The sequence below is a fragment of the Leuciscus leuciscus genome (genome assembly GCF_965113295.1).
Source record: "Leuciscus leuciscus genome assembly, chromosome: 22".
NCBI lineage: Eukaryota > Metazoa > Chordata > Actinopteri > Cypriniformes > Leuciscidae > Leuciscus > Leuciscus leuciscus.
Window position 1 is genome coordinate 19,701,045 of NC_138746.1, and position 23,245 is coordinate 19,724,289.

At 37.6% G+C, this 23,245-nt stretch overlaps 1 protein-coding gene across 2 annotated transcripts in view; it reads left to right on the plus strand.

Annotated features, from left to right (window-relative positions):
• macrod2 (mono-ADP ribosylhydrolase 2) overlaps positions 1 to 23,245 on the plus strand; it is a 571,390-nt gene that overhangs the window by 148,744 nt on the left and 399,401 nt on the right. For both annotated transcript variants that reach the window (XM_082154293.1, XM_082154292.1), the window contains exon 4: positions 2,371 to 2,400. In XM_082154293.1, coding sequence (XP_082010419.1) covers positions 2,371 to 2,400 — 30 coding nt within the window. The remainder of the gene's footprint in view (positions 1 to 2,370; positions 2,401 to 23,245) is intronic.

Here is a 23,245-nt window from a genome sequence, read left to right on the forward strand (position 1 = left end):
TTAACAGTAAGAAATTAAATCCACATCTGTATATAGTGTATATGTTTCTTATGCTCACCAAGGCTACATTTATTTGATAAAAAATGCAGCAAAATAGTAATTTTGTGAAATAGCATTACAATTTAAAATACATTCTGCCTATTTTAAAATGTATTTTGTTAATTACTAGTTATTATTAATTATTCCTGTGATGGCAAAGCTGAATTTTCAGCATCCATCACTTCAGTCTTCAGTGTCACATGATCCTTCAGAAATCATTTTAATATGCTGATTTGATGCTCAAGAAACTTTATTATTATTATTGTTGAAACATTTGTGCTGCTTAATATTTTGTGGAAACATAATTTTTTTCAGGGTTCTTTGAGGAATAGAAAGAAACAGAATTCATTTGAAATATAAATCTTTTGTAACATTAGAAATGTCTTTACTGTCACTATTGATCAATTTAATATGTACTTGCTGAATAAAAGTATACATTTCTTTAAAAAATATTCTAACCAGTATTGTGTATATACCAGGGTTTCTCAAACTCGGTCCTGGAGGGCCACTGTCCTGCACAGTTTAGCTCCAACCCTGATCAAACACACCTAGCTGTGAGTTTGTAGTGATCCTGAAGACATCGATTAGCTTGCTCAGGTTTTGCTGTGTTTGATCAGGGTTGGAGCTAAACTGTGCAGGACAGTGGCCCTCCAGGACCGAGTTTGAGAAACCCTGGTATATACATTTATTCACATTTTGATTAATATGACCATATCAGTTGATTACTACTTTTAGCCATGACTATTTTCTAATTGTATCTGATTGATTAAATGTAGAACAAAAAGACAGTGAGCTAATATGTTTTATGATTTAATACCTTTATCAAACTGCAATATGGTGTGATTTTTCTTCTGCTGTGGATTGCTGTTTAGATTTTGACTGTGGCTTGTTTGGACCTCGTCACTTTTTGGATCATACTGCGAGTAGCCAGTTCCACAGCACAGCAGCACTGGGATATTCTTCTGAAAGTGCATACGTTTTCTCTTTTACTTCTATACAGCAGCTGTTCTCCATTTGTTCTCCTGCATTGTTCTCCATTTGTTCTCCCGCCGTCTTATGATAAGAGATTAAGGAAAAGTCCCCATCCATTTTGAAGGTTTTAATGTCTCCCTTGATATCAGTTGCTGAGGGGTTAGTCTTGTTGTTGATCTCAGTGGAGGTAGCAGGTTTTTTTCATGCTTACCTAGACGTGTATTCTCTAAGAAAAAGAGCAGGAGCGAGGGGAAGAGAGATCAAAAGAATCCCACAGAGAGACTTGCTTTACAAAGGGAAAGAAACATTTAAGAAAGTAAAAATAAAATGGCCCTCGTGGGTCATTATTCTCAACTTTCTCAGCGTACGCCACTGGGATATGAAAATTCCGTGCTGTCGTTGTTGGGAAAGCTCAGACAGAAGCACACAGTCGCACTGTTAGGACCTTTCTATGCTGTTAAAATGCTGATGTATATCTTAGCATTCTTTCTGAACAGTGCAGATATTTGATATATAATTAACATTTGTTTGCATTGAAAATTATATAAAATATATATAGATTAAATGGGTGTGTATGTATGTATAAATGTAAGAAAAAACAAGCACACACGCACACACGCACACACGCCCATGCCCATATATCATATGTATGTGTGTGTGACTTTGGGTAGCTATAGATTTAGTGTCTTTTACTTTTTCAAACTTTAAGAAAAAGCATTTTAATAATTGGACTAATTTTGTATTTTGTTTCAGTTACCCCTCTTTTTTTCTCTAATGAAACCACTTGTTAGCTTACCACTTAGCAGAGAAAGGGTGTAACTGTGGGTTGTGGTGCCACACTCAAATAGAACAATCAGCCACACATTAAACATAGTAAAGAGGAGTGGAATATAGTTTTACTCCGTCTGTTTTTAGCACTCTTATCCGGGCGGCAGGAGAGATTTCTTAGACAGGCCTCGACCTCGGGCCGCCCACTGCACTATCTGAGATCAGAAACATGGCATCAAAGAAACACACGGGCCCCCGTCGCTTCTGCTTAAACTCACCGCAGCAGCTCTACATGTAGCCCACTCTGCTCTGACAGAAAACACACAGCTTAGGCGTTTAGCACTCAATGGCGTTCATTTAGAAGTGTAATCATAGCATTCTGCAGTATGTCTGCCAGTTTACTGTTGCCTCAAACCTCTTTTGAGTGCAAACTTCTGGCTATGACCAGTGTTCTTGACCTTCAGGTTCTACATCTCTGTTGGCTCTTATCTGAATGATAGTGTGCTCTGCTTTGAGCTGAAGTGCTTCTTTTGAATGCATTCTTTAATTCAGACACTCATGTTGTTTTTCTCTCTTTTGTTTCCTCTACAGCAAACTCTTCTCTGCTCGGTGGTGGAGGAGGTAAGTGTCTTATCTTACTACGTTTTCATTGTGACATCATTTTGAGATGTTAGGTGGTTTCTCCATGGATTCTACAGCTGAAAACATATCGCCGTCCACTGGCAGATGGAGTCTGAGGTGTCCAACCATGTCTGGGGTTGCCCATGTGGGCGGTTGATGGCGCAACACTACCCAGGCCCTCATTTGGAAACATTTCTGCACACACTTTGACATGATTGAAGTAATTACACACAAAGCACGAGACATGGCAGAAGGGGTAGAGAAGTGTCAGGGGTGTGGGGTCATGAATCAACCCAATTACATCTGGAATTTTGATACACTACACTTTTACAGAGAAATCCGTTTAGTCCCCAGATAATGAATGTAGGTCAGTCGTGTGCCCCCATTCGCACTATCCATTGTTTATCCATCTGTGCCACTGTGTCAGGGAGGGTCCCTCTCCCCTGCCACAACTCGGGAGCCGACCGCGCTTGATTGGGTCCCTCGTGAGGAAGCGATTACCACTCGTGATACACTATCCGTCTCACATCACACTCTCCTTAGTGTGGTTCTTATGTTATCTGATGTGTACTAAAAGCCCACAAACCCCCGTCTTTCTTCATAATAGCTCCAGAATAGACCCTTATCAGCCACTGTGACCGATTTCCCTGATTGGAGAAGTGGCAAAAAAAGAAAAAAAGAAGCCTGATTAAGGTTAGAGGTCACACGTCTGTGACAAAACTACTTACCACAGCACTTGTCAGTGAATCAGTGTGACCCCCACGTCTGGTAGTCAAATGCTTCTGCGGCTCTGTGCTTTATTGGCACCTCGTTGTATGTCATCATGGTCCTTTTATTGATTTGTCACGATGCGAAACGTCTTGAGGGCAATTTGGTTTCTTCATTATTTTGCCGTAATTGGCTTTTGATATTGGTGTGTGTGCGTGCGTGTGTGTCAGGGAGACTATTAGAGGATGTTCATCAGCAGTGGCAGGTGAACGAAGGCTGATGTAACACTCTGTGGGAATATTTTTGTACCTGAAAAAGATCTGTGAAAGGAAATATGCCTGTTAGCATTGCATCTGGAGTTGTTTTTTCCCCAAACATGCCAGCCTGCAAACAAAACTTGCATCCCTGATAAAAAAAAGGAGCTCATTGTCTTGTTCAGCACAGAAGGGAGTTTAATCAAAGCCCATATCAAGAGTATTGTCTCCTCTAATTGCCATCTCCAGATGTGAGTGCTAGAAAACCAATTAACCCATAACTATAAGACATTTGGTATAGTGTCAAAAAAGAAATGAAAATGCTAATCCAAGATTGACAGCATAAGAAAACACATGTTAAACTCTGAAAACAGGGGGAAGTAGTTACACTAGTTTGGGATTGCCACTGTTATGATTGGCTAATGTCATTGCATAGGAAACAAGTATCAACATCCCTTTGCTATTGCACAAGTGTTTTGAACACATTATCCATATTAAACTGTCATTTACAGACAAACTATTGAGAAATTGTTTACTTATGATTTGCGATGTAGCTGCTGTCAGATTCAGTGCAGTTGGCTACTTTATCTTTCAACAAAAGTTTCTTAGTGAACTCCCCATTACTGTGTCTCGTTTACAAAACAATCTGGAGTCAAATATTCCAAAAAAACATATACATCTGTAATGCAATATGGGATGCCATTAAAAATAAACTATCCTCTACTTCCTGACACTGGGGTCCTTTTAAAGTCTGCATAGAGATGCAAACGAGCTGTTTAAACAGGACACGTTCTTTTACTCTTCCATTTGTCCTGTTGTTGGTACTCAATACTCAAGTTTTGTCAGAAATTGAATAGGCATCTTTATATTGTATCCAGTATGGACAGGATCTGTAATTATTATGGGTTCTATTTGTTTTTGATGTGACTACATTTCGTGTAGACAGGTGTCAGCCGTTCAGCTGGGCCTATGGTGCGATTATGTTAAACCATTCTTCAATGTCTTGCTGTAGAGGCAGACATATGCAAATGTATTTTCCTTCTGAAAAGCGATCTTTGGCCTTTATCTTTGAGAGGGCTGTGAATCTTTTGTTGGACAGCGAATCGATTCGATTCACGATTCATAAGTTTTCGATTCAAGAACGATTTTTGCTAATTCAGACCGATACGATTCACAGAAAAATTCTATGCAATTCGATTAATGATTCGATGCTGCATTTTTTAATATGCATTCAGAGGATTATTTAAATGCTTCCTCCAATGTGTCTTAGTCAGTGTGCGTATTTCACAATGGCCTTTAGGGGATCAGAGAGTGGGGCAAAAAACAAACAAAACCTTTTGTCCGTTGTTAATGTTAGTTCTTAATGTTAGTTGTACATAATTTTATTTTAATATTTGTACAAATTTACGGTAACACTTCATTTTACAGTGTCCTTATGTTACATATGTTACATGGACTTACCATAGCAATAACAGTAAATTATGCATAATTACATGCAACTAACCCTCAACCAAATCCTAATCCTACCCTCTCCCTATAGTAAGTATGTAGTTGATTAATATTACTCCGTAATTAAATAAATAATTACACTGTAACAATGACACCTTAAAATAAAGTGTAACCAAATGTATAAGCCAAAATTTTAAAAGGCTTTAAAAGTATTGTTAGTTCATGTTTATTATTGTGTTGGATAGTGTTAATGGCTACACAACCTTATTAAAGTGTTCCAGGTATACAGTGTTTCTGAGGAGAGACTTCCCTAGAAGTCTATTCCGTGAAGAAAAGTTAGTTTAGGATTAGTTGGGAAAGTGCATGATATTCTAGGGTAGTCTCTATGATATGCATCGTCAGGATTTGTAATTGATGCATCAATTACCCATAGTACAGTACCCATGAACTTACCCATAGTAAGAAAAGCCCTCTTTGTTCTCTTTATACATACATATTTTGCCATGCATATCATCGACACAGTTCTGATGCATCGAGGAAAGGAGTGAATCGTTACACCCATACTTTGAGACTTCAATCTAAGGTGACTTTTCTCCCTCTCCCCTCCCCCCTTTTTTAACGGTCTCTCCTATTTCACTCGAGACAAAGCTCTTCATTTCTTTCTCACTCGTGAATGTCCTGGGTGGCTTTATCTCTTGACCCTACAATATCAGCAGTGGGGCGGCAGATACACAAACGTGTTTTCTTTTCTCCCCCTTTTCTACCGCTTATCGTTTATCGAGGTGAGGACCTCCATCTGTGACGAGTTCTTCTTACTTGCTACTCTTAAGAAAGACAGACACAGGCTTCATTTTATCTCTTGAAGGTTTTCTTGTTTTGCTTTCTAATGACCTGAGATCTGGCAGAAAAGCTGACTCTTTAATGTAAATAGAAGGGAAAGTTTCTACTGCATCGGGCTTTGAACTCTGGGTGGGGCAAAAGGTCACAGTCATTTAATTGTACTTGTAAACTGTTTTGCCGGTTAAAGCTTTAGCGTACTAGCATTCCTTCCAGTTTTTGACTCTCACAGGGTTTCATTGCTGTGGTTGAGTGATTTCCTGTTCTTGAGCCACAAATGCAACACACAACAAACTCAATCAAAAATAAAATTGGTGTGGTCAGCAAGGCACGTTCTTTAGTTGCCACTTTAGCTACACTTTGTTTTGAATAGACATGTTTAAATCTTGTATTTCTCCTTAATCTAAACAATCTCAGTAATAACAATTATTAGGTTGAATGTAATGATACTTTATAGCTACTATAATTTCTAGCTTACATTTTGTAATCACAGTTAATAAATACATTTGTTTGACTTCGTAAATGATTGCAATATTTTGATATTTGCTTTCTAGTAAATGAGGCAGTTTAGAGATGCAACTGGTTATGTAAACTGTTTGGGGTTGTTTAGTTTGCTGGATGTTGATGGAGTCCTGATGATGATGGGCTACGTCTGATGTAAATAAGTCCTGATGTCTATCAGTCTGGTTGTTGGTGTAGAACATGAGTTTGCTTTTTACTTTCCTACTAATCTTCTGTATCTGATAGAACTTTGATATCTTCATTCAGAGGGGATATTGGCTCGTTTACATTCTGATTAAAATGATTTTGCCTGTTTAGCACTGAGGTTTAAATTAGATCACCCAGACAAATCACAGCATTTTAGGTGATGTTTCGTCTTAGTAAGTTTGTGCGAGACCAGAGTATCTGAGTGGAGTAGAAGTGAGAGCATTTACATTTACATTTTTACATTTAGTCATTTAGCAGACGCCTTTCTCCAAAGCGACTTACAGATTAGGACAAAATTCAGCGAGTCATCATAAAGAGGCAAAAGCAACAACAACGCAAGAAGTGCTCAAAGTACGAAGTTCAGGTATTATTCAGAGTAGCATAAGCCTGATAAGTGATGTTACAAAGGGAAAGGAAAACTTTTTTTTTTTTTTTTTTTTTTTTTTTTTTTTTTTTCTATAAGGTTAAGTGCTCACGGAAGAGATTGGTTTTCAGCTGTCTTTTGAATGTTGTCAGGGATTCTGCATTCCGGATGAGGGTGGGGAGAGCGTTCCACCAGCATGGAACTGTGAATGAGAATGTTCTGGAAAGTGATTTTGTGGCTTTCTGTGATGGAACCACGAGAGCAGTTACCCTTCCTGTTCAAAGCCTTCTTTAATCACCCTGCTATAATTCCACTCAAGAGTTTTCCAAAATTAGCACTGTTTTACTGCTGTTCCACATTGTATAGTTCTTAATTTTTAATTTAACATAATTGTTTTGGCACAGGAAATTTTAAAAGTAAATCATGTGGAATGTACAATTTCCATATATGAATGAAACATTATATAATTTGAAAATGTCATTTAAGACTGTACATTTAAAAAAAAATTGTCCATTCAAGTCTATTTATCTCATTATTTTCAAATGTGCGTATGACCGTAATGTGGTCCAGTGAAGTTCCAGATTCTCCTTGCTGGAATTTGAACATGTCATGTTTCATACTTGAATTATGTCTCCTTATTCTGAGCTGTGGAGTAGTAGGTCGCTTGACCTTGCAAAAAGCAATTAAGACTGTGTGTGTTGCCAGCAACATCCGTTACCCTGCAGGCATTATGGGTTTTATTTTTTTTTGAGGGAGTGAAAGTGACTCCATTGACAGAACACAACCATTGGATAGCTTTTTAAATTGCTTTTTCACACTTAAAGGAGCCTATTGATACCTGAAGGTTTGCACAAGTGCCATGTTGGGATTTGCATATTCTTTTAGTATGTGAATTCATGTGTGTGGATTGGATGTGTGTACAGTACGTTTCACAAATTGGCTGCAAGACACATACTGTACAGAGCTTCTATTTTGGTCACATTCAACACATGTTGTTATTGTTTCATCACTTATCTCCACGGAGCCTATACCAGCTGTACATTCAGCTTCATTTCAAAGATTATATTTTTACAATATGATCACAACTAAAGGGTTTGCTTTAGTTGGATTTCAAAATAATTATTTGGCCAAAACCCCAGTTGTGCAACCTATTCACTACTGGGTTGACCATTTCTAAAATTCAAATAGACGTGTTGAGGATGTGCCCGTTTTGCATATGGACATATCTAAAAATGGATAATGATCATTTTTTTTCATGAGATAATGATTCATTTTTGTTCAAGATAACTTCTCACCTAAGCGTTAAATAGAAGACCCGGAGTGGATTTGGACCTATTGTATTGAGAATGCTTTAAGAAACGTTGGGAGGAGAGGAATGTCTGTCATTTCACTCCACTCACATACTCTGTCTCAAATCCTCCATCCTTCCAACCATTTCTCAGTCTCTCTCAGCATGAATATCATTTTCAAAGGGCAGTTTAGATTGTACACATTTGCAAAAGCTGTCCTTTAAATGTTTTGATCTGGTGCTGAATGCAACCAGCCTTGGGTTTTCCAGTTTGTAGGGGTGAGACCGACTGTCTCTCTCCTTGCACATTTCACCCATCCTTTCATCTTTGCTATTAATACAGAACATCATGAATCAGACTTCATCTTTAGGTTACCTCAGCATTGCTTGGTAGCTAATACATCATCAGTGCTTAAAACGGTTTCATCCGTGCACCTGCTGTTGAGCTCACAGGCACTGGAACAAAAGCATCACACCTGCCACTTTAGCTACGACCACATCCATGCTCAAATTAAAGCCTGAAATGATGCAAAACCCGTCCTTTTGACAGCCACATGTGGAGGATGTTTTGGTTAGAGTTGGGACGAAAGGCGAACGGCAGCATGTGGATCTAATGGATCTCAACAAGGTCATTTTACTCTTTGATAGAGATGCTTGTTACACAAGCACATGAATGTGTATTCTTTTGGATGGTGTACTTTCACCCATAATCCCTCACTGAATACTTGTTCACATGTTTTTTTTTTAGGAACGTTCCTGAAATAGACTCTGCTCTCGCACTCTGGCCCAATCAGTAGTGATGGATGGACTAATTGATAGAAAATGATCACACCATTAGTTTTTGGGCTACTTTATTGAGCTCTATATTTAGATGTGCTGATGTGTTATGGTGTCTTGGAGATCTCTAAGAATGTAATAAAATGGTATGTATAATATTAGTATTAATATTTACACATGTATAACATTTATATATTAATTTGGCCCAAAAATAAATGTTGAAAATTCTAAATAAAACACATATACTGTATATTTATTATTATTACTATTATTACTATTATTACTACTATTACTATTTTACATTTGATGAAAACATTAATGTGCTTGTCCATGTAAATGTCACTGTCATAATGTTAGGTTGTTGTGGGCCGTTGCTAGAGTGTTCATACTGTGTAATTGTAATGGTTTTCTGAGTGTTTTTTTCTTTTCTTTTTCCTATTCGTTATGTAGTCGCTAGGGTCTTATTGATACTTGCTAGGTTAAATGGGCCACCCTCAAGTCATATTTTCAGATATTCTAGTTCCTTGAAATGGCTCATGTTCCTCCTATAATGTTAGGGTTTTCGGCAACAATGCTGGATACATTAATTGGCAAATATAAGAAATACCTTAGCAAATACCAATAAATATACATATATAAAGATGAACAAATAAATGACAGTATTAGCAAAATATTCCAAGGCAGTTACTCCCCACCCCACCAAAAGCTTCATAAAGGACATATTAATGCAGGTGTCGGGACAAGGTGGCAGGTCTACTGTCACATCTCGGTTAAAGTGTGTGGATTCTGCCGTCCATGCTGAGCTCAGTGTTCGAATCACTGTTCCCTAGAAATGATGAATCATTCATCCGTGTCTCCACACATAAATCTCCCCACTGTCATCCCATCCCCATCGGCAACCATGCCATTAGTTAGTCAATGGCATCGCTTGGGCTCTGCCTGTGTGCACGATGCCAGGAAAGCGTTTTAACTTTTACCAGCAAATTACTGTCTGCACACCTAAATGCATAACTCCTGAACCCTTTCATTTAGTGAAAAAAAAAAAGAAAAAAAAAAAAGGATAAATTATTGAAATCCTCACTGTTTACTAGTTACAGGTGCAGTTTTCTTTTGGATTGCACGATCCAACAGTTGTGGATGTGCAGTATTTATCTTTTTAGAGTAAATGTAAACAGACACTCTGACATTCCCGTGCAGCTTACATCTTCCAGTAAACACCTGAACAAACTACTTCACTGGAGCCCTTCATTCCCATGGGAATAACCCTGTTGGGGCTTGTAAATGGTTTTCCCTTCACACATTCTCAGTAAACAGTCATGATCCCAGGAAATCATGATCCAAGTAATGATGTTTTTGGAAAGACTGAGTCATTTGTTTGATATACACCAACAGTATATACATTTTTTTTTTTTTTTTTTTTTTTTTTTGTGATTTCTTATGTTTGCATTTTTGTTACGCACTCTTTCAGTGCTGGTGTGTGTATGTGTTTGCGTTTCAAATGTGTAAATCTGTTATTTGCTCTGTTATTAGACACCTGAAACTTCCAGCACACCAAAAAAAAAAAAAAAAAAAAAAAAAACTGTCATAGCTATCTATAATTTTATCTCTATGCTTGTGGAGAAAAATATCCTTGAGGGAGTATCTACCTTCTGTGTGACCCATGAAAACATATTATTTGAGGAAGAGATATGACCTCATGACTCCAGGTAACAGGTTTCAAAGGCTTTCAAATTGTGACTCATAGATAGGTGTTTTACCATGTCATCAAATATGTTTTGAGAAACTGGTCGAAAAAAAGTTGTGATCATCGCTCCTCAGTGACGCATCAGAAAAGTCAAGCGCAGGAGTGAGGACGTCCTCCCTCCCCTTACGCATTATTCTGGGTCAATCGCTGAGATTTCAGACAAAGCCGAACATTCCCTTTCGGAATGTCACTTTGCATTTGCGTCTGGAAACCCCTCGTGTTTGGTGCTGCGGTCGCTGAGCCTCGCTGGCTTTGCCCACTGGGAGTCATACTTGTTTGGATGATGAGTCGTCCTGTCAGTTTACTCATTGGTCAGTTTTTGCATCCTTTAGCCCTAGGCTGTGGACAAAATTCATCCTGACAGTTTTAGGAGCAACGAGGAACAGTCCCCACAAGAACACCATAGTCTCACCAACAGGCCACTTTACAGACCTAGCATTCAAGTCACCCACGATCCCTTTAAAGCTGGATTGATCTTTCAAATCAGTGGCTGCTTTTAACACAGTAAATGGACAAAGTAAAATAATTCAATTCGATTGGGCCTTTTTCCATCACTCCAGAAAGAAGTGTTTTTCAGTGATGTTTCAGTAAAATTGTATGAGAAAAAGAGTTTTGATGTATTTAGCCAAGTGGTGATATAAGGGTGTTTATTTTTTTAAAGAAGGGTATGACAGAGGGGTCAATATGTGTGGGAAGGGGTCAAATTAATATCACCTTGATATGGTTCTTTAAATGTGGATTCATAATAATAGCATTTTGGGTGCTCTTTTGTTGAACTTTCACTTAGTATGTATGCCTGGCCATAGAGGTTTATTTGCAATTAAACCCTTGTGTACAGGCCATCAAAGAAACTTTAATTCGTTATCATTATTATTTATTTGAATGCATGTTCACCTGGAATGAAGACACACTATAATCAGAAGATAATCACCTGCTGGTGGCTAATAGATAAGGCCAATCTGATGTGCCCATATACTCACAGAGCATTTATGTGATCTTTATCACCAAGATGAGCATTAGCTCTTCTGGTGCACAAAGCATTAACTCAAGCATGGGATTAAATAGATTTGGGACAAAAACAATTAGGTTCAGTACTATTAGCTTTTAATGGGCTAGAGTTAGCCACATAGCTATGGAGTATGAAGGAGGATACTTTCTCTAAAGTCAACAGACTCAGAAGGTTTTAGTAATTACTACAAAATAATTCAATTTGAAATGGAATTTACTAAAGAAAATTCTCAAGTGAAGTGTGAAGCAGACCACATTATCCACATAGGGAGGCTGGGATCACTGAAGGCATGTATTTGGACGCTCTTAATGACGGCAGTACAAAAGAAAACATTAGCTTTCCACAACCCCAGTCTTGTAAAATGCCAGCATCCATAGGAAGCAATTAGTTGCGAGCGTGAAACATTGTTTGCATGTATCTGTGTGCATGTACGTAGGTTCACATGGACACACAACATCACAATAGTGTTTCAAGTCAAAATGTCCATTCTTCTGTCATAATTACAGCCTTTGTACTTTCACAGATGTCAAAATGGTCTGAAAAAGTTCCTAGCTTCCTAGAACAAAGGCCCATGAAGAAATATATTCCAAGACCCTTGGTATTTACACAGATCATGGTAAAAGTACGTCTTTTCTCTAAATACGTTTTTATTTTATTAATTTTTTAAAAAGCATCTGTTATATTTGTCTGTTTGTGTGTGATATCAGCAATAAAATACAGAAGGATAAATTGGGGTTTGGGGGTGCTGGGCAATGAAAGGGGGTTGTGGGTGACACTCTTGGCACCTCCAATAAGCACACACAGACCAGGAGTCGTGCCCTTTAGACAGACCGTAACTGACTGTCAGCCTTTCGATGTGTCTCAAGAGGCTGTGCTAGTTAGCGCTATCTGTCAGGTTGTGCTCTCGCCAACAAATGCCGTGTTTCTGCCCTGAGATGGAGCTGAGGAGAAAAGAGGAGCTCCAGAGAGAAGCTGTCATCTTTTTTCCTCTCTCTCTCTCTCTCTCTCTCTCTCTCTCTCTCTCTCTCTCTCTCTCTCTCTCTCTCTCTCTCTCTCTCTCTCTCTCTCTCTCCTCTGTTACCGAAGCAAGAGAGAGCATCTTTCCTTCTGGATATTCAGCTGGTGAAGGCTGTCCTGGAGAATGCCGCATCTGTCTAGAGAATGTCACTCAAGCAAAACAGAGACAGCTCCCACAGGGCAGAATGAATTCATTCATGCCGTTAACCCCACGGTACTGCCAGCCCTCCTGTCTGGGGCCGACATTTTACACACGTGCACCTACACCAGTGTCTGTGTGGGTCTCCCAGGGATAATAGGTGACACTGAGGAAGAAACAGTGAGACTGGACTCCTGTGTTTTGTGTATGTAAAATGACAGAATCTCAACTCTTTTCCCGAATCTAAGCCTTCCTGGTTAACTGTATAGCATTACAGCATAATAAAGCATATTTTACTCAAGTTGTAAATGTGCCGCAGTCCAGATTTGCATTCCAAATTGAATGTGACGAGTTAAAAAAAGAATGTCTATCACAACATAAATTATAAATTTATGTTGTGTGATTATTCAAATCAGTTAAATGATTGTTAGGCTGCATAAACTAGGTCAGCCTGAACCGGGAACACTTCCTATAACACCCGATGTACTCTATACATCATAAGAAGAATGGCATCTACGCTGATATTAGTCTCTCTGTTTATCCCGACGATTACTGTAGTCAGCCGGATCCGGGCCGGATCCAGATAAGATGGTGGACTTGTGCCTAGACACGACCACAATGCATGATGTAGTCAGCCGGATCCAGGCCGTATCCGTGATGACTTCTTCAACCAGATGGAACTGGATAAATATTCTGAATGTTCCGATCCATTCTGACTTCTGACCTGTGATGCTGCCTGACTCATAATCATACACTGTTCGTTGGCCAGAAGAGAAATGGCCCCCCGACTGAGCCTGGGTTCTCCCGAGATTTTTTTTTTTTCTCCATTCTGTCACCTGATGGAGTTTTAGTTCCATGCCACTTTCCCCTTTGGCTTTTGGCTTGCTTAGTTGGGGACGCTTAATATTCCACAATATTATTTATCTGCCTGCATTGACACCATTGTATTAGAACTAATCTGAGCTGGACGATGACATCCCTCTCTTCTCCAGAGCAGCTGAATAGATAAATGGACTAAATTAATAAAAAAATTACAACAAAAATGAACTGCACTGAACTTACTTTTTGCTGGACAATGACACGGTTTTCTACTAGATCTGCTGTGCAGTGCAGCCGAAACAAAATGTGTTGCATTATTTTCCTGTTATCACTGTAAAGCTGCTTTTAAACAATTTGTGTTGTAAAAAGCGCTAAATAAATAAAGGTGACTTGACTTGACATAAATGTGAGTAAATGCTTCATTCTAGTACTTGCACAAAAACAAACATACGGTACAAGTAGTGAAGTCCAATTCCTAAAGAAATTACTCTTCTGATCCAGTTCATTTTAGTGAATCAAAAGCATACAATGCAACCTGTGTAGACCAATTCATGAATAAATGTCTCTTATGAACGGATTCTTTAATAGTGCATGAAAACTAGAGTGAAACAAGTGTACATTTCTTTGATCTGGATCTTTTTAGCGGATCAAATACACTAGTATAGTTTCTGGTTCTTTTAATAAATCGTTTTACAAGTCAAGACTCGATTTACTGGAGATATTTTTTCAGAAATCCATACCTGAATAAACTCCCTGTAGTTATAATTTACTTTGTGATTTTCCTCTTGAAATGAAGCATGTGCACTTCTGGCTTGTGTCTGAAACCAGTACAATTACTGACCGATTAATAAAATGTTTTAATTAAAATATAATTTATTTAAATGATACTTAAACTTGCATATAAACAATCAGTCTGTAATTATACTGATTTAGTCTGCACAAACTGTTTAACTAAGAGCCAGTGTATACCTAATAGAACAGTTCTTTCAAAAATAAATGAAAATATAATTTAATCATTTTCATATTTGACTTGTTGAATTACTTTCACAACTGTGAGTAATTGGAGGACTCTTGAGACACCCTGGAAGCTCTAGTATGAAAGGTACAGGTGTTTAGAAAGAGAGCAATATGATAATGGAATAAAGAGGAAGTGAGAAGAGGAGGCAGGAAAAGCAAGATACACAGGAAAGAAGCACTAAGGAAGTTGGTTATTATTATAACATTGCGAAGTGGGAAGCTAACAGTGGCAGATGTTATCTTCAGGGTGGGAAAAGTAGGCCTGAGAAACTGATTTTGTGAGGAATGAAGCGGCGATGGCCAGTCGGGAGGAGGAAACAGGGATTTTTGGGAGGTGATGGGATTTATGAGCCAAAGAAGAGATATTAGCAGAAGAGACATTTTCTTCAACAATAGTATCTGCTCCTCTTAGTCCTAATTGGCTCTTATCTCTCAGTATCTGTAAACAGTCCGCTCTGTGAACTGCGAAATGGAGAAAGAAATGGGGAGAACGCTCACTGAAATATTCTCCATAAATTAGATTTATATTCATTACATTTCCAGAGTGGCTGTTTTAATTTGTCAGTCACCAGGAACCTTATCGTTCAGACCATTAAAGGCCTTCAAATGGTGTCTGGATCCCAATGGCCAAAGAAAACAATGAAGACAATTTCTCTTCATGTTCGTCATACTGTAGCTAAGAAAATAAAATAGTTTCTGACCATTTATTTGATTCTCTCAGTAGAAAAAATTTGAAATAAAAAGCAGTTTTAAAGGGGAAATATGAGATTAATTTGAGCTAATTAAGACAAGGTTCTCTGTTCCTTCAGCTGCTGCAGTTTGTGTTTGTAGAGCAAGTACTTAATGAGGTGAATAATAATGACACTTCTAATGCCAGATAAGATGAGTTTTTTTTTTACATCCTTTTGAAAATCCATTGATAAGCTTTAATCATATAATGGAGTAGAGATACACATTTTTACATCTTTTTTTATTTTTTATTGTTGACATGCACTGCTGTATTTGTACCTTTTTTTAACCTGTGCCATTCCTGGTGACATTGCATTGTGTGACATATCATAAAAAAAAAAAATATATATATATATATATATATATATATATTTATATTTATATATATATATTTTTTTTTTTAAAGGTCTATTTTTCTAATGGAGTAACTAAACTCCATTAAGTTTTTGAGCTATGAACGGGCAAACCTCTGGGTAATTTCTGTGCATCTGCCCCCTTCAGTTTTTCCTCATTTATTGGCCATCAAAAATAACATACTTTAAAATATCATACTTTTTTTAAAATCAGTTTATGAAATAATAAATGCCAATGGCATGCATCTAATTATAGTACTTGATAGGCAGTACTGTACTGATCAGACATTTCTCTTTGTGATTTGTGACTTTCAGACTATTATTAAGTTAGGCTCAGCTCTGTAATATTTCATTGGGTAGATTGCTTTTTTTGTGAGTGCTAACTATATAAAGTAACATAATGGTAACAAAAACATATCATGGTCATATTATGATAAATGGTAATGAGAAATCTTATCTGGTAATCATGAATGACTGAAATTTCATTGGTCAATAATCCATCATTGAGCTTGAATAGCTTAAGTTATAGACTTAATTTAACTTTAAGTGATAAGGGAGCCTACATTTAGCTTTTTTGTTTGTATTTACGAAATGTAAGATTATGTGGTGTAAGATTGCTCCCATTAGGTATGTGAAACTCTTCCATTGAATTGTATTGATGTGATCTGGCACAATATTTAAGGGTGTCAGAAGGTCAGAATCATTTATTTGTCATTATAAACATTGTAAAACATTGTCACAATGAAATTTAAAGTGCTACTCCTGTTGTATAGAAGAATACATTCATACACTCACTCAAGTTATACTCTCAAATGTACCATACCGACACATACACATAATAGGACAGGTCACATAGAGGCAGTATAAATAATAATAATAATAAATCCCAATGCTGGAAAGTGCAAATGCAGTGCAAAACAGGCAAGATAATCATTCATCATGATAAGTTCCTATTTCTGTAAGTGAGTGTTTAGAGTTGTGATGGCTGTGGGGAAAAAGCTGTCTTTGAATCAGGATGTGTGGGTTCTGACAGACCTGCAACGTCTTCCTGATGGGAGTAACTGAAAGTGTTCAGTTGTGATAATAATCACAATATTTGCATACTGAATTTCGGTTGGCCTTCTTTATTGCATCTCTTTAACCTTTTTTTGGCTCCTTTACTGCACATATTCTTATACACAGTAGACAGTAAACAAGATGCCCGCTATCTATCAATGGGCTTTGATGTAACCTTTCATTTACACACAGCTTAACCCTCTGAGGTCTGAGCTGTTTTCTGGGCCCTGGAGGTGGTCTGACATGCTCTGACATTTGTGTTTTTTTCTGTTACTAGTGACATTTTCATGGCTAAAGTCTAATTACACTGTATTTAGCACAAACTCTGCTACAATAATATATCAGCAGCATGTATGTAAAAGTTTGTAGTTTTGAGATAATGACATTTATGCGTGGTTTGTGAAAATACAAAAAAAAAATTCTCACTGAAATAAGGCCATGAAACCCATACTGATTATTTCTTCACAAGACTTTTGAAAATTGTATGACATAGCCTAGAATATTTGCTCCAAAACTATGTGAAAATCACCCTGACTGCTCATTCAGATAAGACAATATATTGATTTAAAATTTCTAAGACGTGTTTTGTGTGACAAAGCCATATGCGAAGGGGCGTGATCATCTCATGAATATGTAAGCTTTTACACCTGAGAAAGACAAATAGACTCCCCTAACTGCCCTATTAGGAGCGATCAGGCCCTGTCATTCAGAGCAACCTTGCACAAAGAATGAGGAGATTTAAAAAAGAATGGCTTTTAGATTGTTTGGATTTATTTACAACACAACACAATCCAAAAATACAAATGACAAAAGAGCACATTGAAAACAATGATCCAAAGACAGAGACCTTTGTGCCATTCCTAAAAACATACCTTTCATTTCCAAGGTGTTTGATTTTCACTTTACCATGTTCATGTACAGAGACTCATGTGAATGTTGAAGTCAGCAGGACTCAGTTGCATCTGGTCCCTGAAAGAAAGAAAAAAAGAAAAAAACTGTGAACATACTGATATCAAGAGAAACTACAGGGCTGCACGATTTTGGGAATAGATTTTAGATTTTTCTGGTTAAAATTTCTTTTTAAAATTCACAGAATACACACACACACACACGTTTCCAACAATATATAATGAACATGAATATAGGCCTTGTAGGCATAGGCTACGCAGTGCTGCATAAAATAATAATAACAATAAATTAAATCTTCCAAAAGATTTCAAGAACAACAACACTAGAGAAAAATATATTGATAATCATATGTTACTTCAAATGTTTCCATTCGTTATGATGATATGAAATGAGATAATAGTAAAAACATAAAGCCTAATGTTTGGTGCATTTTTCCTTTCAAACGCAATCGCGCTCCAAAATATGATACTCAAACCCACAGCGCGCTCCAAAATATGATAGCCTACATTCAAACGCGATCGCGCTCCAAAATATTAAACATTATGGTTATACATATCTATGTTTGAGCAGATATCCACAAACAGTATTTAACAGTAAACACGGGTCTAAATAGTATAATATTCACCATATATCTAGCAACAGTTCAACTGCAATGTGAAGTTTATGCAACAATACCATAAACTAATAAGTAAGAATTTCTTACCTTACATCTTTCTTGTCTTCAAATCGCGTTCTTCTTCTTCTGGGGGTAAATCCAATGTAAGCTCAGACGTGTCTTCCAAACTCGACGAAAAGCAGAGACTTGTGAAGTGTTTTGGTGTTTTGTGTTTGAGGCAACGAGGGCGTTCGCGTTCCATGTGGAGATTTGCATGTGAATCTCTTTTGCGCGAGTGGGCGTGTCGAATTAAAAAATAATTAGCAAGCGTTTGAGATACTGGACATCCTGTTGGTTTTATACAAATTACTTAAACAGAGAATATTTGTTTTCAGTTTGAATCCGATCATTTAAAAGTACACACTTAAATGTGTATAAAGGTGTATGGCTCATAAATGTGTGAGAAGGATTCGCTGAGTTTTGTTTCAGTTTATAGACGTGCTCAAGAAAAAAAAGTTCACCGCGACGGAGAGGCAGAACGCACACCCTGTTTATTTTCTTTATTTTACAAAAGCACAATGTTTTGATTTGATTGTAAGTGGACACATACAAAAGTAGAAATATCACAGATTCTTTTTTTATATTTCTTTTTTCTGTATAACCATAAATGACGGAGTAATTTAAGTTTATGTTGCTGCTATGTGAAAAAAATCCAGCAAAACGCGTCGGCGCGTTTCTCGACCTCAGAGGGTTAAGCCATAATATCAACCCCCGGTTTTACAGTCAAGGTTTAAGCCTAGTCCCAGACTAAAATGTATGTTTGGGCTGTTCTAACTAAAAGTAACTTTGACTGACATATCTTAAAATATGTCAGTGCTATTATTTTGTCTCAAGATGCACACCAGTAATGTTTTCTTCCAAGGCATGTTTGTAAAAGCTACTTAAATGCTAAAAATTTAACTAAGGCCTAATCATGGCTTAATCTAAGCCCTGTTTGTGAAACCAGGCCAAAGTTTACCTTGACACTGTTATTTTGCTGCCTTTCAAGCATTGGCATTTTCTGCATAAAATGCAAATTTTGTCTTTAGTTACAATGTGAAATTAAACACAAGAATTGTGACTATTATCCCAGTTGATTACCGTGAACAGAATTGCACAGGGAAGCTGTTGCATTATAAAAATACTGGTTCTGCACACTGCTGTGTGAATAGGAGGTGGGCTGTGGCAGGTTTGGCCCTGCATCTCGCTTTTATCCCTACTATGTGGCTAAATGAACTCCAGAGGTGGGCCACCATGCCTGTGTGAAATCTGCACTTACACCTGGGTCCTCGGCGAGCCCCTGTGGACCAGAGACCCCAGCTGGAGACTAGAGGCTTAGGAGTAGATCAGTGTTTATGAGGTGGGCGGTACGGCCACGGTGGTCCTACTCCTGTGACCGAAGTGTCTCTCTGTATTTGTAGTGTGGACTTGTATACGTTTACACAGCTCTGTAACCTTGAAAGCGCGAGATCAACTGCCGCTGTCCCTTCAGTGTTGTTTGAAGTGCCCTGGTATGTTTTTTTTTTTGGGGCCCTGAAACACTCTTCAAAGGGCTTTAGCTGTGCCCCCTGATAGACTGCAGAGAAGCTATTTACACTGCACGGAGTTTGAAGTCTCCGAGAGTCTGTGTGAGCGATTGTTTGTTTGCTCTCAGGTGATCCTGCAGGACCCTGGTAAGGAGGTGACCAGTGAGAGTAAAGATAAATCTGCCTTTCTATCTGTCTTTCTGTCTGTCTGAAATAAATATAATATATATAATAAAATAAATGATATACATATATAATTAAATTAAATATTTGATCAAATATAAGTCAAGCTTTATAATGCATTGAGCGTTATATTTTAGTTTAGCACAAACTTATATATTTTATATTTTAAAAAATATATCGTTTTTTTAATTAAAAGAAATATAAAATGCTTCTAGATATTGATCTGTTGTACATGGACACATATTTGGATTTTATTTTTAAATTGAAGCCCCCCTTTTGAGCACCCCTCATATAAAATTTCCGGTCACAGGTGTGGGTTTATCACCTTTATCGACTTCAAAAGCATTTTGTCCAACAAATCACATCAAATATGAAGTCCTTGAATGGATGTTTGTGTGAGTGTGTCTGTGTCTATATGCTTTGTATTGATTTGTAGTGCTGCTTTTATTGTAGGACTGCACTTGATTTATCAGTTTAGTGTGCTTCATTGGCATGACAAAAACAATACATTTCTCTAATGTTAACGCTAGAAAGTGCTTACTTTTTAGATGCATGCAATGATAATCATACAAAAACAATAAGAAATTGTGCAAATGGAGTAAATAAGTAATATTAACAAACACTTTCGCACGTAAACATGGCTTTGAGAACTTTCTTTGTTCTCAGTGTGTGTTTTTGTTCATTTTGCACTGTACCCTATGCATGTCAAACCCTTGGTTTTGTGTTAATGAAGCTGTCTTACTCGTGGTAGGCTATTTGCTGAAATCGATTCAGGCAAGGGGGCTTACGGACCCTGACTGCATTGCAGTTGTTAATATTTTATGACCTGAGCCCAGATGAGATAAGAGCAATGACTGAGTAAAATATTTCCTTATCTTTGTAGTTGGCTGGTCACCTCCCCTCATTTTGTAACTTAACACCTTCAATGGCCAAGGACACATAAAATTTGTTTAAAGTCTATAAAATGTGTCAATGGAGACAACACTTGCAAGATGAAAAAAAAAAAAAAAAAAAAAGCTTTATTTTTCTTGTTTGTATTGTTGTGAAATGAATCAGCAAGGCTTAACTTGCTACGTCTGTTGTAAAAGTGTTTTTTAATACGCAGGGCTGTGAACTCTCAGTAGGAGGTGGCTGAAATCTCTGAAGGTAAACCGCCATGATGCGGATGGTCCCTTTGATCGCACAAAAAGCACATTACACCCAAGTCCGCTCCAGCAGAGAGCAGATGGCCATTAAATTTACCGTAAAAATTTTTTTACAGCTTTTTTTTTTTTTTTTTTACTTAAAACGTGGCTTGAAGATTTACAAGTCCTTTTATCGCTGTTGTTTAAGAGGCTGAGCACACTGATTAGAAACATTCAGCATGCAACAACAAGAAGACAAATGTTTCATAAATGCTTATCAGGATCATTCATCTTGTCTGTAATTCCCTCTGCACTCAAACCCCTTCCCTATTTTGAGTCCCAAGTCTGACAAAACAAAGTCCAGCAATAAACTGGCCGTGTGAATCTGATTAAGCCTGATTGTCTGGGCTTTGAACTAGAGGGGACATGTATTGCCTATAATCTCTTCTTGATCTAGGCCGCAGTAGTTTATTTGAGAATAATGTGAGTCTTTGTTTGGTTATTTTGTGCAGGGGGTCATGGCCAGTGTGTTTAAGAGCGCTTCATGAAAGAGAAAAACATGTTTATAGCCGTGTTTAGTTACTGTAGCTCACAGTCTTGCAGGATTATAACACCCCGCTTCCGCAGGTCTGCTCAGACAACAAGCAGCGAATGTCACACCTCCATTCAAGCGTGGCACAAATACTCGTTAATCTTCATGTCAATCTACACAGGCGTGCGGGTCTAATTACCTCAACTTGATTAGTCGCAACGTGAAAAAAAATAAAAAAAATATCACTTTAATAATGTCTGCCCTGTGCTCGCCTTAGCGCTAACTGACCACCTGGGAGTAGGGATAAAAGGGAAAATACATTTAAACCCCCCCACATTTTCTGTTTTGCACATACAAAGTGACTGAACAAAGAAGAAAGAAAATTAAGAGTTGCATAACAAAGCGCAAACCATAGCCTGACCTACTTTTAACTTTTAATTTACTGCAAGAATAAGAGTAGTTTATCCTCTTATTCCAAACAGAATATTAGCAGACCATCCTTTGTGATAGAAAGAGACCACATCTGTGGTTTGCTTAACTACGTGTTGCCGTTGGAATATTATGAAGCTTTATTACGCAGAATGAATAGAATTCTTTTGGAGCGTGCCCAGCGCCGGGATTGCAGCCACAATTCCATGTCAACCAGATTTCTGCATGGCAGTATTATCTGTGAAAATACCCTGTGGAGTTTGTCCCTTTCTTCCCCTTGTCTGACGCCACAGCGGAATACAATCTAATATATCATGAGTCAGTGGTCTATTGTTGTACTTGCTTTGCTTTCTGAGATGCATCTGTTGTCGATAAATGTAAATGAAACGCACGTTCACCGGCATCAGCACATTTGTTGTTTGGGATGGTGTCCCTCACCTTTTACCCTCCTTTATTTAACAATAGGTGGCCATTTTGGGTCAAAGGGCATTACATTATGTGGCAAAAAAGGCCAAAGTTCCTGACCGGGCAATTTGAGGTTCATTCTGTGAGGGGTAAGTCCTCACAATAGTGTCCCTTGAACCAGAGAGTGAGGCCTAGTTAGTCTAATGAGTTTTAATCAGTACTCACTGGTGCCATTCACACCTGACCTGCATCCACCAAATGCAATTAAGAGAGGTGTGAAGGACAACATTATGTCACCATGGGTCTTATTTATAAATAGCTGAGATTAATTTGTTAATGTCTGTGCAACATCCTTAAGAGGGGTTTAATATTACCTGGTCCTTTATTATACATATATCTGAATAATCACCTGTATCTGTCTCAGTATTTATTTGTTCACCATTCTGTTAATTCAGTGGCTAGACAGCAAAATTTATCAGATTCTATTTCACCTGGTTATAAAGCAAAAATCATTACTGTAATACAACCAGGACTTGTCCAATTTCATTTTGCATGGGTTTTAAAATTGTATACACATTTCATGGTCATATTGCATTGTTCATTTGGTGTACAAAATGTTTCTGCATGACTCATTATTTCTTTATTAGCGGTATCATGGCAAATAATTGCAATCATAATGTACGGCTAAAAGAAATGCAGTATAGCCTTCCTTTCTTTCAAGGTGTTGTTAAGTGAAATCTAAAGTAATACTTTAATTATGCTAATTCCCAGGAATAATTAGATTAGAGTCTTAGACTAGCACAGAAATTCCAATCAATTATTTTTGGATTCCGAA